The 14,789-nt window shown below is 46.0% G+C and overlaps 1 protein-coding gene across 2 annotated transcripts; it reads right to left on the bottom strand.

The window, feature by feature from the left end:
* Nucleotides 1-468: 468 nt before the first annotated feature.
* On the bottom strand, nt 469-5,487 carry ccdc24 (coiled-coil domain containing 24). Of its 2 annotated transcripts, XM_060059323.1 has the most exons (8): nt 5,083-5,487; nt 4,647-4,819; nt 4,031-4,150; nt 3,585-3,659; nt 3,026-3,080; nt 1,793-1,856; nt 1,474-1,633; nt 469-1,382 (listed from the first exon to the last, which is right to left on the bottom strand). In XM_060059323.1, exons 1-8 carry the CDS (start codon nt 5,218-5,220, stop codon nt 653-655), a joined length of 1,515 nt encoding a protein of 504 aa, XP_059915306.1. In that variant the 5' UTR covers nt 5,221-5,487; the 3' UTR covers nt 469-652. The 2 variants fall into 2 exon arrangements, with proteins under 2 accessions (XP_059915306.1, XP_059915307.1); XM_060059324.1 differs by lacking the exons at nt 469-1,382; nt 3,026-3,080 and having other exon boundaries at nt 1,566-1,633.
* Nucleotides 5,488-14,789: the final 9,302 nt, after the last annotated feature.

Genomic DNA, 14,789 nt, shown 5'->3' with positions numbered 1-14,789 from the left:
CTCTTTAACGATCTCTCTGCGTTTTTCAACTCTTTCAAATGTTTTAACTATTACGCTCTTTATTACCGCCTTTTTCTTTTGCAATGCATCCATTGACTGATCCTGGTCGATGGATTAAAATAGTGAATGCACGTGATCCATAGCTGAACACAAGAAGTCAAGACTGATAAAATACCATCGTACCCCTGCTGTCGATAGGAGATATGCCCAGCAGTGTGTCGCATATTCAAAGACATTTAGGTCCTCTATTGGTTTTTCCTCTGTGCGCTGTCCAGGCCGTGGCAAGAGTTCTCTGAACAGCACGTACAATCCCTCAAAGATTGCAATCTTCAGAGTTTGGAGGAGAATAAAAACATAAGTAGCGTATTATGCAACAGATGAGCATAGTTGTATAGTGCTAAGTGATCTAAATGCTAACACTGCAATGGCACAAACCTTCATTAAATATTATTGTTCCTTCCAACTTGGTTTTAAAGCCATTTAAAAGAAGCTAAATCAAATATTGAAAATATTCAAACTATATTCTTCTGGAGACCTGGCTGGTAATTAAAGAAAATTACAATTTGAAATGGAAATATTAGACAACTTTATTGACCAAATTGTCGGTGCAATGACAATAAAGTGGCATTAAAGTTGATAAAAATCGATATATTCATTGTATGTAAAGCACCTTTTCGTGCTTCAACGAAATGCGTCTGACTAAATGGCGCTCTCCGGTGGTCAGCTTTGGTACTGTAGGAGGTAGTGGCTGGAACGGTTTAGTGAGGAATACAGCACTGCTGGTCTGTCCCCGATTGGCTCTAATTGGACAAGCCACTGAACCAACCATACTCCTTCTATCATCATCATCCTTTGGTGTGTGTGAATCCTCAGTCACAGACTTTAAATAGTGATTCATAGTGTAACACAGACCACCATTGGTGATATCTCTCCTTGTGCCGTCTTCTCCTTCTCCATCAGTCATTGATAATGGATTGAGATCTGTGTTTCTCTCCCTTTGGTCCCCGTGAGTGACGTCCGACACCGGGGATACATTGTTCTCGCCGCCCTTGGCATTGTGCCTCTGATCCACACTCAGACTACGGGGACTAATCTGCCTTCTGGCGCCCCTCTGGGTGCTGGTCGCTGCTGGTCTGAGAGCTGCTTCACTGGGGTGGGGCAGCAGGCCGCCAGGCTGCAGATCTCCAGTCCTGGTCGAAGAGGACCCCCGGGGGGGCCACAGCGACGTCGCAGAGCGGGGCCTCGTCGGGGGAGCCCTGGGCGGCGGGCTCGGCTTAACGAGGGACAGAGAGGAGAGTGGGCGGAGTCTCTGGTCCGGTGGGCGGGGTCTCAGGTCTGGGGGGCCGGCCCTGGGGTGAGGGGTCCCAAGTCCAGCTGAAGATCTGCAGAGACGTCCCGGGGATTGGAAATCAACACCTGCTTTGAAATGATTCATATTCTTTACTATAGGTTTTTCAGACTTTGAATACCCACCTGGAAGGGTTTGTAAACCTTTGGCTGTTGGGTGGCGGGGCAGACACAGAGGAAGAGGAAGAGGAGGAGGAGGAGAAGGAGGAAGATGAGAGGGGGCGAGGAAGGAGGGGACTTGGAAGATCTAAATCCATCTGGATCACTCTTCTCTGTTCTCTCAGCTCTTTGAAACACATACAAACAAGCACGCATAGGTACACATTAACAAGCAAACAAGCACACAGAGATCGCTCCATCGTCCTGTAAACCCACAGAATGATAGCAGATACTTGTGGACACTAGATGGCGGCAGTGAGTCAGGACGTTGAGGTTGGCTGCTCACCTGTGAACGTTGGTTCTCTGTCTTTGATCTGGCACTGACTCCTGTATTGTTGCTCAATATCCTCCTATAGGAAACACACACACACACACACACACACACACACACACACACACACACACACACACACACACACACACACACACACACACACACACACACACACACACACACACACACACACACACAAACAAACTTATTGACTTAGTTATTACTTATTGTGTACAATTGCTTAGTTGGCCAAACACACAATTGGAACATTTGTCAAGTGGCTAACCTTCGTACCAAAAGTGACTTATATTTGAGTGAGAATGAACAGGAGAGAAAACCAATGAACCACAGTGGCCTTCCATCATGGTTTGGCCTCGAACATTTCTATCCATTCGGTGGCACATGAAACACGTCAGTTGACTTGAGACTGTATCATGTATGTATCTAACGTCTTGGCACACGCACACACACTAATAAATCCACTATCCCACAGACACTCCTTAGGTTACTCCAGTACGAGTATTAACAGGGAGGTCCCTACTACAGATGCAGACCAGCAGGTTTCTATAGGCCCAGACTCTGTGTTTACACATGCATGCAGAAAAAAAATACATGTGAGGACCTAAGACACACAACTCCCAGAGAATATCAAACAGTGACTCAGAAAGATGGTCCGCAATCAAACATGCAAACCGTTAACCAATAGGAACAGGTTGGATGAGTCCCTGCAGCAGATGATGACTGTATGGGAATGGATAGAAGGTAAGGCAGACATAAACCCAGGATAGAGAGGGAAGACCAATTAATGTATTATAGGCAATATGAGCTTGTCGCCAAAACCCTGCGCAGTATTAAGTATAATGTTAGAAGAATGACCTACATGTGGTATAATATAATATTATTATCTCTTTCTTCATACAAGAGTACCATTCTTTTTATTTTTCAGGGTTTTAAGGTTTTCTTCAGGGTATGTATGGTTCGGACATTATAATATGTAGTAGACAAACAGGTGATCAAACAGGTTGATTGATAGTTAGGTTTTGTAAATGTTTTTGCAACACATGCGGCAACACCTGCAAAACCATGCAAACAAACGCAAATGCAATCACAAATTGTCAAACGTCATTAATCAATCAAGCAGGATGTTAACTGTGCTAACATTTGGGAAGATTGGGAAAGTAAAACGTCTTTCTAGTTTTACAAGATGTTTTTGGGAAAAAGTGCTGCCGTAGTGTTTCTTTTCACCTGAACCCAAAGCAACTGCCTCTTTAATGCCTCACAGTCCTGTGTTAGAACGCACCTGAAGAGACAGACAAACAGAGATCCAAATGTAATCATACATTTAATGATCTACATTATTTGAATGTGGTGTGCATGCATGGCTGTAGAATTCTAATTTGTATTATTGACTTTTTATTATTTTTCTTTCTGATTGTTTTTCAATGCCATGAGAGAGAGAGAGAGAGAGAGAGAGAGAGAGAGAGAGAGAGAGAGAGAGAGAGAGAGAGAGAGAGAGAGAGGGAGGGAGAGGGAGAGGGAGAGGGAGAGAGAGAGAGAGAGAGAGAGAGAGAGAGAGAGAGAGAGGGAGAGGGAGAGAGAGAGAGAGAGAGAGAGAGAGAGAGGGAGAGGGAGAGGGAGAGGGAGAGAGATTCAAAATGAGTGAGGGAGAGAGAGATATCGAGAGGAAACAGGAGAAAAAAAGTATATAATTCAATTAAAGTTGTCCTCGTTCGGTGCAAAGGGTTGTGGTAAAATGAAAAGTAAAATTCAAAGCTACGAGCTTCTGCAAAAGGTATGATCTCACCGAAGATGCTCCACCACCCGGTCTATGTGGACCACGTTCAACTGGTCTCTCACAGCCTCCAGCTCATCACCAACACTGGGTACAGGGACGGCACGTTGGGCAACAATAAGACATCTTGGATGTTTTGTTGGGTCTAATAATCATTAACAGATGCATTTAGTAATAAACACAATATCAATTATACATATTATAGTGTGAGGGGTGCAACAATGCATAATTATCTAAATGATGAGATAAATCGTTGAAATGACGAGATAAAGAGAAGATGGGTAAGGCTAGCTGTCCTTCAGCGGTCCTGAAATCAGCCCTGAGCTCGTTCCACCATTGTGGAGCCAGGACAGCAACCAGTGGACATTTTGTTTACTGGTAGCTGAGGTGCCCAGTAGTGAGTAGCAATACAGCATAGTAGCTGTGACCGTTCAGACTTTGTCTCCCATGTCCCTCACCTGCTTCCTTGGGGCGGTGGGGTGCTGCTCCCAGGGACACTGCGGCTGCTGTCTGTGGAGCGACCCAGGGCATAGTTCACTGTGTCAGGGTCGTACCGCGACCAGACCTCCTCACCATCTCTACAGCAGACACACACACACACACACACACACACACACACACACACACACACACACACACACACACACACACACCAGGTGTTTCACTGCATTATAAAGGTTGTGGTTCCCGTCACTCAATGAAAATAGGAATCAAGTAAACCAAGATAACTAATAACATGGCCAATGACAGTTTGTGTGCGTTTGAGTAGGCAACACCCATCTGCTACGTAAAGGTTTAACATAGGAATATATATATCGATTGCATATAAGGTATTTTTGTACTGAAGGGGCTTATATCACGGCTATTATGGCAAAACAATGACCCATTAGCAATGCACTCAACGGTGATGAACAGCGACAGTGGGTAGGAGAACGTGGTTGTTTGTTGTTTGTGTGTGTCTGTGTGTGTGTGTGTGTGTGTGTGTGTGGGTGTGTGTGTGCGTGTGTGTGTGTCTGTCTGTGTCTGTCTGTGTGTGTGTGTCTGTGTGCGTGTGTGTGTGTGTGTGCAGCCCACCTCCCCTCCCTGCAGGCTCTCTCTCTGATGGACTGCAGTAACATCCTGACCTCCCCCCTCAGCAGCTCTTTGCCCACAGGGGGGTCCGCCAGAGGACTGCGTGGGGTCTCCGGCCTGCTGCCACAGTTACCACCTTGCTTGATCTCTCGCCATATTCCCAGCCACATGTCCAGCTGTGATACAAAACAACAGAGATACTAAGAATTAGGCAGAAGTATACAACCCTTGCCCAGAGGGGGGTGACTATGAGCTAGCTAGCTAGCTAGCTTATATATTTCACTATATATACACAATTTCTGACACAGATCAACAATAAATGTTTTATACAGATCAAGAAGTGCCGACTAGAATGACAGAAGTGCAAGTGTTATAGACTCATCCATTCAATTAAAAATGTAGGAACTACAATCGAGGTCCATAGGGACGGGCCACACACCTCGGAGTGGACCTCCGTGTACATGTCGACCAGGGACTGTCCCAGCGCCGCGCGCACCTCCGGCAGCTCTGACCGAGGAACCTGCGCCTCGACCAGACGCCAGAGCGACTGGCGAGGACTCCCTCGCTGCACTTCCATCACCACACTGTTTGTAAAAAACGACTAATAGTTAAAGATATTAGTAATAGCAGTCTTATCAAAGGCTTTTAGATCTTCTTAAAAAGGCTTTTAGGTCCATCCTAAATCCTCTGTAAACGGACAGGTCGTTGTTTCACATTTTGATGCAGAACTATAAAGCTTTCGTCGAATTGTATCTTTGCTAAAGCATTGGTATATTTAATATTTGTTTGTTTGTATAAGCAAGACGTGTCGCATAACGTAGCGGCCTGGTAGCTGATGTGCTTCAAGTTCGTACCCTGTTGCTTGTTGCTCGTATCCAACGACAACACGAGTGTTGCCATGCGTACTCACATATCGCGAGATAATGCCGGTCTATAACTGGGTCTTATCATTTAAAGTTGAAGGTAAAGATTGAAACCAATATGTCAGTTGTTGTTTTTTTATAACAGAATTACTAATTAGGCCTACATGTTCATGACCTAGATATAGGATAATTTTTTACCGATGATGGAGCAATTTGGACGAGGGGTTATATTACACGCGTAATATAATACAATATAATATTCAAAAGGATATTCTGAAAGTTGAACAATGTTCCTTTAATTGGTGTTTAAATATTATGTAAGCAAGTCAATCTAATTGTTTATCCCCCTTTTGAAAACAGAAAAGTATGTTATATAATAGTTATATATATATATATATATATTAATTATAGATATATAATGTATTTAATAGCCTACCATAGGACTATGTTTTGACAAAAAATTGACAATGAAAAGTAGTAAAGTAAAAAAAAAAAAATGAAATCGAATGAAAGCTATAGCGGGATCAAACTGGGGGTCGAGCAGAAAAGCATGAATCCACAACAGGGACTTGAGGAGACAGTGCATGGGTTGTGCATTAGGGAGTCACTGGATATAGTGGAAAGGAGAGCATTGGTTACGACCTCCACTAATGCGTTGCTAGAGGCAGAGGAAACACCCTTGGATCTCAGAAGAGATCAAATGTCTTTGGTCTACTGGATTCAATTTTGGGGATTTTGGGAGGAAATTCCAGGCAAGTGGATGGTAAATGAACACTGGAAGAAAAGAAGTATGAAACTCAAAGTATCTAGAATAGAGCTTCAATATGGACACAGCATAACAATGCCAATGAGCTAACATGTAAATACACTAGTCAACACAGTTGAGTTTGCTCAAAGGAAAATGAGTAATGTGCAAATATTGACAATTTACACATTGTGTGTCAAGTGTTAACACAAAACAATCCTTTCTCTGCATGTCATCATATAGGATGTCAACATGTGACAGAGTGAAGTAAATAGTGTACTTGTTATGATTAATGGGAGAAACAAGTCTTGAGTAGACCTAATGGTAAAATAGTCCTATGTTTTCAAGTACAAATGAAGCTTGGGTAGACTTGCTCAGTATTATACCTAAAGCAGAGTCTGGTTGAAATCAAATTCCAGAGGGGAACCATCGCTGTTAGAATAACAGTCACAAGATTTTCTATGTATATATTTATTTTTTATGAATTCATTATTATAAAATCAACATCTACAACATGTGTGGAAATAAAACCTAGGACCTATTCAATTTATGTAGGAACGTGAAGGGTAAAATGAAAGTAGCCCCTTTTGAATGCTGCTGACTCAGTTGCTGCAGTTGTTGTGAAGGAAAATGCTATGCAGCTCTGTGATTGGTGGGACGCTATAATTTCACAGAGGTCGAGCAATAGAGCGTGTGGATCCGGAAGGAAAAATCCCATTCATTTTCTCCATAGAAGTTTTGATTAAAAGCCATTATCTTGTAACCATTCAAGGTATACTTACAACAAGCTGTTATATTGTGAAACGATGGTATACCTGTAAAAGCCACATGTTAAAAAGGTTAACATTTTGTTTTTAGGAAAACGTGTTTTATTTGCAATGTCATATAAAAGCACTACTACAGTCCTAAAGTGTAACACAACGTCTTTGATTGGTGGAACTGGCTTGGGAGTATATGATGGGAGTGAGATAGAGCGTCTAGTCTCTTTAATATGGATCAGTGCATTAAGGTTGACTCCAGCTCTACAGTAAGTGATTCACAAAACCTTATCAAATGCGCCATTGAAACACATTTGAAATGAAAGACATTGCAATAAATTTACTACAGCCATTGGAGAGAGGAAGGAAAAAGTGGGCCGCCCGCAGGGGAGTGTGTTGTATGTTCATGTTGTAGGAAGTGGAAGGATGCACAGGGAATACCCATACATCTTCCAGAAATAATTTAAAAATGTTGTCCAAAACACCACCGAAGTCAAACGACGAAACATGAATTATGTAATTCCCTACCAAAGAAAATACATTTTTATTGCACGTGCAATTCTACTCAACTACTGTTGCTGTGACTGAATTAGTTAAAGGGCTGGAATGGAGCAAAGGCTAACGTCCCATGGCACGCTGGCTTGATTTAACCTGGGGTTAAACCTGATCTAAATGTAGCCAAAATTAACATCAACAACGAGAGAAGTCATCATTACAGTTGGACCACATCACAGTCCCTCTCCTGTACCAGAGAGCTGCCCAGGCTGAGAGGCGACGGGGCCGAGTGAGGTAAAGTCTGACGTCCCTGGCTGGCTGGTGCACCGACGGGGTTCATCTCGGTGGGCTTGATGCATTGACACCTAGACTGAAACGACAAAGTGCAAACGAGAGACGGTGACAATGAAAGGATAGCCGTCACTAAGTCAAGGGATGAGAAATGGCCTCAAGTGCTCTTGAGCAGTGTGCACATGCATGTGTCCTGAAGCTATTTGCACAGGTTCTCAGAGAGTCCCGTTCCTCAGCGCTAGCAGCCTCAGGGGATAGAGGAATTGTATAAGTAAGCCCGCCTCTCTGGACATTTCCAATGAGCTCAGTGAAGCGACGATACGCTTTTCAAGTATAAGCCTACCCAACAAATTGACTTCACGATGACAAACCTTTCATCCATGTGTGTTTTCTTCCTCCTGCTCTCGGTTGCTACAGCTTCATGGGAGGATGAGTTTGAGCCTGGCTGCGAGGACAACGGTGTCAGCTATGATGTCTTCGATACCTACACTCCAGCTGACGACACCTGTAATTACTGTGACTGTACGATCGCTGGGCCTCTCTGCAGTCGGAAAACTTGTGAGGATGTCTTGGCTGGGTGCCACGACTCATCGGTCAGGGGCCCATGCTGCGCAGAGTGTGGATGGGTCTAAGGTAAGTGCTCACTGAATCTGTGTGTGTGTGTGTGTGTGTGTGTGTGTGTGTGTGTGTGTGTGTGTGTGTGTGTGTGTGTGTGTGTGTGTGTGTGTGTGTGTGTGTGTGTGTGTGCGTGCGTGTGTGTGTCCTGTGTGTTTGTGTGAGAATGAGCGATCTCCTGGGATTTCCGTTCACCCATTTACTGCAAACCATCTTATTTTGTTTTACTGTCTACTGCTCTTCCCTTTTCTCCTCGATATTTGAGGTCCTCCCCCACATGCCCAGTTACTTCTTCCTCATCGTTGCTTAAGTTTATGCTAACTGGTGCATCCTCCCCCCTTGTTCATTTTCAAACAGGTCCCAACTGATACCTCTTCCTCAACCTCGGAGCCTGGGGATTCCTGCTATCGGGCCTAGGAGAAGGAGGACTGCAGAACATACATGAGCATTAAAGGCTATTATACTGCCAGCTGCCAAATGAGCTGCATCCCACCACTGCATCGGCAATAAGGAATTTTTGATGCATAAATGGCTGTGTGTTGCCAATGTATGAAATGGAATATCATTAAAGGGGACAAATTATACCACCAGGTGTTGTTATTATTATTATTACATATTATACCACCAAGTGTGAGTGTGATTAGCCTTACAAACCGTTTTGAAAATCTGCCCCATATGACATCATAGTGGGTGTGTCCACCTAGATCTGTGCTGGATAGATCAGTCTACCAGCCTACCCGGACGGAAGTAAACGATGTTCATCTATCCAGCACAGATCTAGGTGGAGTGATGTCGTATGGGGCAGATTTTCGAAAAGACTTGTAAGGCTAATCACACTCACACCTGTTGGTATAATATGTCCCCTTTAAACAAAAAAAATTGACCTTCATCAACTCTCTCTGATGTACTGCAAATTATTGCATCTATGTGTCTTGAAAACACATAATTAGTGCTCCATTATCGAACAGCTCTACATAGTGGTCCAAGCAATGATCCGAGTGAAGTTTAAGCGTCTAGGACACTTTTATATAACTCCACGGTGTGTGTGGATGGCTGGAGCTCCTGGCCAGCTGTTGATTATAATTCCCGCGTCCGAGGGCTTCTTGAATACATAGTCTAACGCCACGGTGTGTGGCGCACTCCATACACAACGTCACTCATGATAACGCTCTTACACAACAACGTACTACCAAAGAAGCACAGAGAGATGTTAGTAAATGGCGATAACACGGCCCACTCCTGCAGCACATGTCTTTAAACACATTCTCTCCAGAACCGCTCGTCCGTTCTGTGCTGCTCTAGAAAAATGGTGGTGCCCTGATGAGGCCCTGCTCCCCAAGGAGGTAGGGCTCAAACTAAGGTAGCGAAACACTAATGGGATTATACACTAATAGAAACATACGTATGAATGTTAGACACACTTTCTGCCGTTCCACTGGATGCCACTCAATTCAAAACACTTAAAAAAAGAAAATGGGGACAAAACGGAGCGCAAACATGGCGGGGACATTCCCTGGCATCCCCAGTGTAAAGGACACGTGTGATATATAGCTCACATTAGTCAGTGGTTGCTATTGTCTCGATCCACAGAGCACGCGCTCCAGTGCTCTCCATGCTTGAGCAGAGGGCAGGGCCATCATCCAGATTTGAATGTAGCGTTTTACTAGCATGAATCAGTGATAAGTAGCCTAGTATTAGGCCAAGTCATGAGTGCCGCGCAATCAGGCCAGCAAGAAGCTTAATACATGAAGTAAACAGACCTCCCTATGAAGCCCCCTTCCAGAGAATTTAATCATACATGATAATGTGAGTGAAGATGTGTAAATAGAAATGTAACTCAAGGCAGGAACAGGGCAAACTCGATGTACATTCCTCAGCACTTAACTGGAGGTATAACTGGAGTTCTACAAGTGGACTTGTGCCTCTCTCAACATTTCAGCAAGTTATTTTGTTCAGAGAATTGACCGTCAGCTTATAAAAGAATATTGGTCTGCATTACATGATGATGAACCTTCCATACGTGCGCATTTTCGTACTCTGGCTCTCCGTTGGAAATGGCTCCATGTAGGAGAGGCCGTCTGCGTCGTGGATGCCTCTTGAGCACACGACGCTGGCGTTCACGACGCCGTATGGGTGCATACAATAAACCTTTTTAGAAAAGGAAGAGAGATTTAGGTCGGACAGCCTTTTTTATTTTGTAGAATAAATAGGATTACAGGATTATTCTAGGATCGATTGACAGCATCTACCGTCAATACAGGATGGGATTAGGATTAGCAGACATTGTAGCAAACATGTAGATACAGAATTGCCAGCGTCTACTGTCAACACAGGATCGGATTTAGCAAACATTGCACACCATCCTGCAGGGCCTGTTAGGCACCTTCTGTTGTCTCCGCCTGAGGTTCATCACGTCCTCTAGAAACAGACCTTCCCTTTAGACAGGATTACAGCCATTGATTGCCTCATTATCATGCCTTACTATTACGAATACACATCCTTAGGGTGTGTATTAAAGAATTGTTGACTGCACACTGTGTTCCTGAACTTAATGTTCAGTTGTTCCTGAACTTAATGTCCAGGAACAACATGTGTGACGAAGAGGCCTGGCTACTCTTGGTGAAGGCTTGTGTATGTATGTTTTCTTGGTATGACAAGTAACCATCACGCCTAATGCTAGTTCAGTTTAGTTCATTTGAGAAAAGGGAGAGTGCAAATATGAGTGCTTGGTTGTATCATTGGATTTGGATTTATATTAGACTCTCTTGAACCTCTGACAGACCAGGTTGGCCTGCTAAAGGCACTTTTCTGTAAAGGAATAGAGCGATCTCCTCTTAAAGACCCCCAACTGACACAATTAGTATTGGATCTCCTGTTGCTAAAGGCAGCAAGTCCCCCGGTGGAGCTGAGTCATGTGCAGAGATGGGCATTATTTCAATAATATGTATTTTTTATAACTTTTGTGTATTTTATCATTTGTATTGGAACCGAGTGCAAAAATAAGATGTAATATGATTCCAGTTCCTTTTGAAATACTTCAATGACTTATTAGTGTTGAAATGAGGATATCATACATTTATATTATGCTTATATTTATCATCGTCTGCAGCAACATTATTTTGTAGTTTTGGATGTTCATGTGGGTATGTTCCCCAGATGGAGCTCTCTAAATGTGAAGTCGGCTATTTACAGCAAAGAAGAACTCGGCCAGCACTAGCAAACGTCTGTGTTGATTTAAAATCAACCCAAATTAGCTCACGCATATTTAGAATTTGGCAGTGCTTTGATTTTTTAAGCTATTGTTTTGAGAGCTTGTTTGTAATAGGATTGAACTGTACTAGGATGAATCCCTTTATCCTTTTATAAAAAAATGTAAACATGTGACTTAAAGGAGAGCAATTAACACCCCAAAATATTTGAATTCACTCACAACATGTAATTGTTTGACTCCTACAAGTATTTCCACCGTCTCTAAAGTTGTGTACAATGACAGCCCACCTTCGGTTAATCCTTGGAATGTTGTATCTTACATGTCAAATCTGCAACAATGTATCACCATACTGTGGCATTCCGCCACGTGGTCCCCGGCCTGGACGGGCCCGGGGTACCGTAGAGGACGGGGTGTACCACCCCCACCCACCAGCCGGCGAGAGAGAGCAGCCCTTTCGGCACCCCAATCAGGGTGATTGGGGGACACCTGGCCGAAAGCACGGGGGCCATTTTAAAAGGAGGCACAGCACAGCACAGCACGGGTCGGGAGCAGGAAGGAAGGGCTCGTGGCAAGGAGAGAGCCTAGAGGCCCACGGAGGCCCTAGAGACCGCGACCGCGACTCCTTCGTTGTTTTGATTGAAGTGGATTGTTAATAAATGCCTGCAATGGCTTATCCAGCACACCAAAGTGTCGTTTGTCCGTGGAACCCGGCTCATTTGGGTAGCGGGTTACCACACCTGGTGGAGAATGCAGGCACGAAGATCCCACTACGACCCCCCGCAAGAGACGCTGCTGCCGCCGCAAGAGACGCTGCTGCCGCCGCAAGAGACGCCGCCGCCGCCGCAAGGGACGCCGCCGCCGCCGCAAGGGACGCCGCCGCCGCCGCAAGGGACGTCGCCGCCGCCGCAAGGGACGCCGCCGCCGCCGCAAGGGACGCCGCCGCCGCAGCGGGAGAGAAGGCCGCAGCGCGAGGCCGGGACGGGGCTGCGCCGCCGGCCGGCGCGGACGTGGGGACGGGTCGGCCCTGTATGCTGGCGACCTGCTGGGCGCAGGGAACCTCTGGTAGTCCGACCATCCCGGTGCGGGTGATGAACCAGGACACGCAGGCCCTCCTGGACACCGGCAGTGCGGTTACCCTCCTTCGCCCCGACCTGGCGGGTGGGAAGGCAGGGGAGCCGATGGAGGTGACCTGCGTCCACGGGGACACCCGGACCTACCCCACGTGTCACGTGGTTGTCCGCACCACACACGGTGTGTTTACGATCCGGGCGGGGATTGTCCCCCACCTACCGGTCCCTGTGGTAATCGGGAGGGACTGTCCGACTTTCCGCCGGTGGTGGGACCCGGTACTAGAGTCCCGGGGCAGGAGAGATGCGGTCGCCGCCGCGGCAGGAGAGGCAGCTGCCGCCGGCGCAGCGGGAGACGAAGCGGCGGGAGACGAAGCGGCGGGAGACGAAGCGGCGGGAGACGACGCTGCCGGAGACGACGCTGCCGGAGACGACGCTGCCGGAGACGACGCTGCCGGAGACGACGCTGCCGGAGACGACGCGGCCGGAGACGACGCGGCCGGAGACGACGCGGCCGGAGACGACGCAGCCGACGCGAGGGACGCAGCCGGCGCCGCAGGAGACACCCGGCCCCGGCGAGACACCATCCTGGGCGGGTCCCTCGGCTACCTGGGGCTTGGTCAAAGGGTGGAGGAGTGTGGCATTCCGCCACGTGGTCCCCGGCCTGGACGGGCCCGGGGTACCGTAGAGGACGGGGTGTACCACCCCCACCCACCAGCCGGCGAGAGAGAGCAGCCCTTTCGGCACCCCAATCAGGGTGATTGGGGGACACCTGGCCGAAAGCACGGGGGCCATTTTAAAAGGAGGCACAGCACAGCACAGCACGGGTCGGGAGCAGGAAGGAAGGGCTCGTGGCAAGGAGAGAGCCTAGAGGCCCACGGAGGCCCTAGAGACCGCGACCGCGACTCCTTCGTTGTTTTGATTGAAGTGGATTGTTAATAAATGCCTGCAATGGCTTATCCAGCACACCAAAGTGTCGTTTGTCCGTGGAACCCGGCTCATTTGGGTAGCGGGTTACCACAATGCATCTATCCAAACTGCCTCAAACACTAATACAAATTAAACAAGGAAACATTAATTATTAAATTCCGTAACAAATAAAAAAAACATTTGATTGAATGGCAACTCTACTCTTAACAATAGGTGCAGTTGGCAGGGAAAGTGGTTGAGGCCTGGGGATTAAGGCTGAATCATTTTAATAGTAAATTAATCAAATGAATAAAAACTTCTAGAATCTATACCTTTTGGATAATGTGGTGAAAACATGCTGTGGTTGATTGATACCTGTGACTCTTTAGTGACCTTATTGTGTAAAATGTATACATTCTCCCCACGGTGACATGGGCTTCCTCCAGGTGCTCCGGTTTTCTCAAAAACCACAAAAACCAAGCGCTATATAACCCTGCCCTGTGGAAACCAAGGCCAGGGCAGGACCCCGGGCCCAACCCGGGGCAGCCCACTGGCCCTTTCTCTCTGCAAGGATCGGTCAATGCACATGAGGACGTTCCCCATGTGATCGATAGGTATACCAAATCAAATTCAAATCAAATCCACTTAAACAGCAGGGTAGGTTGTTCGCTGGTCCAGCCGCCCTACCAGCTGGTAGAAGACACCCGCAATAAAAAGGGAACTCACCCGGAGGTTGACCCTGCGGCCAGGCCAGGTGACGTTTCTTAGGGCTGGGGTTCCTTTCAGTGAATGTATATGATGATATGTTTGTTAAATCATGCAAAGTTTTTTGCAACGTCGTTGCTATGATGGCTTGCATTTTGTTTGAATCATATCTTGTCAACACTGTCTTTGTGTTGTGCAGTTATCTGAGCTCAGATAACTGTCATTGTTTGCAACGTTTTCATGATTTTCTTTCAATAAATACGTAGATGCTACACTGCCCAAGGTATGATGCCATTCCTCTTCATCTTTAGAATTCAGACTATAGCACCCTCTGGACGTGTTTTTGTGGGACAAACCGGGAGTTATGTTCGCCAATGCTTCACTAAGAGGTCCACTCCAAAGGTTATTGTACGTATACATTATGTGAAATACAATAATAAGCTTTTAACATTTTTGAGGTGGAAATGCATTCAATAAAGTAAAAGAC

Source organism: Gadus macrocephalus, chromosome 8, assembly GCF_031168955.1.
Source record: "Gadus macrocephalus chromosome 8, ASM3116895v1".
Lineage (NCBI taxonomy): Eukaryota > Metazoa > Chordata > Actinopteri > Gadiformes > Gadidae > Gadus > Gadus macrocephalus.
The sequence above is the reverse complement of the archived record's forward strand: the minus strand, read 5'-3'. Positions and strand labels throughout refer to the sequence as shown.

Coding starts and splice junctions, on each gene's coding strand:
- ccdc24 (XM_060059323.1), bottom strand. CDS start 5,220: ATGGAAGTGCAGCGAGGGAGTCCTCGCCAGTCGCTCTGGCGTCTGGTC. Junction 4,151..4,646: donor AGAGCCTGCAGGGAGGGGAG/GTGGGCTGCACA, acceptor TGTCTGCTGTAG/AGATGGTGAGGAGGTCTGGT. Junction 3,081..3,584: donor CGGGTGGTGGAGCATCTTCG/GTGAGATCATAC, acceptor CTGTCTCTTCAG/GTGCGTTCTAACACAGGACT.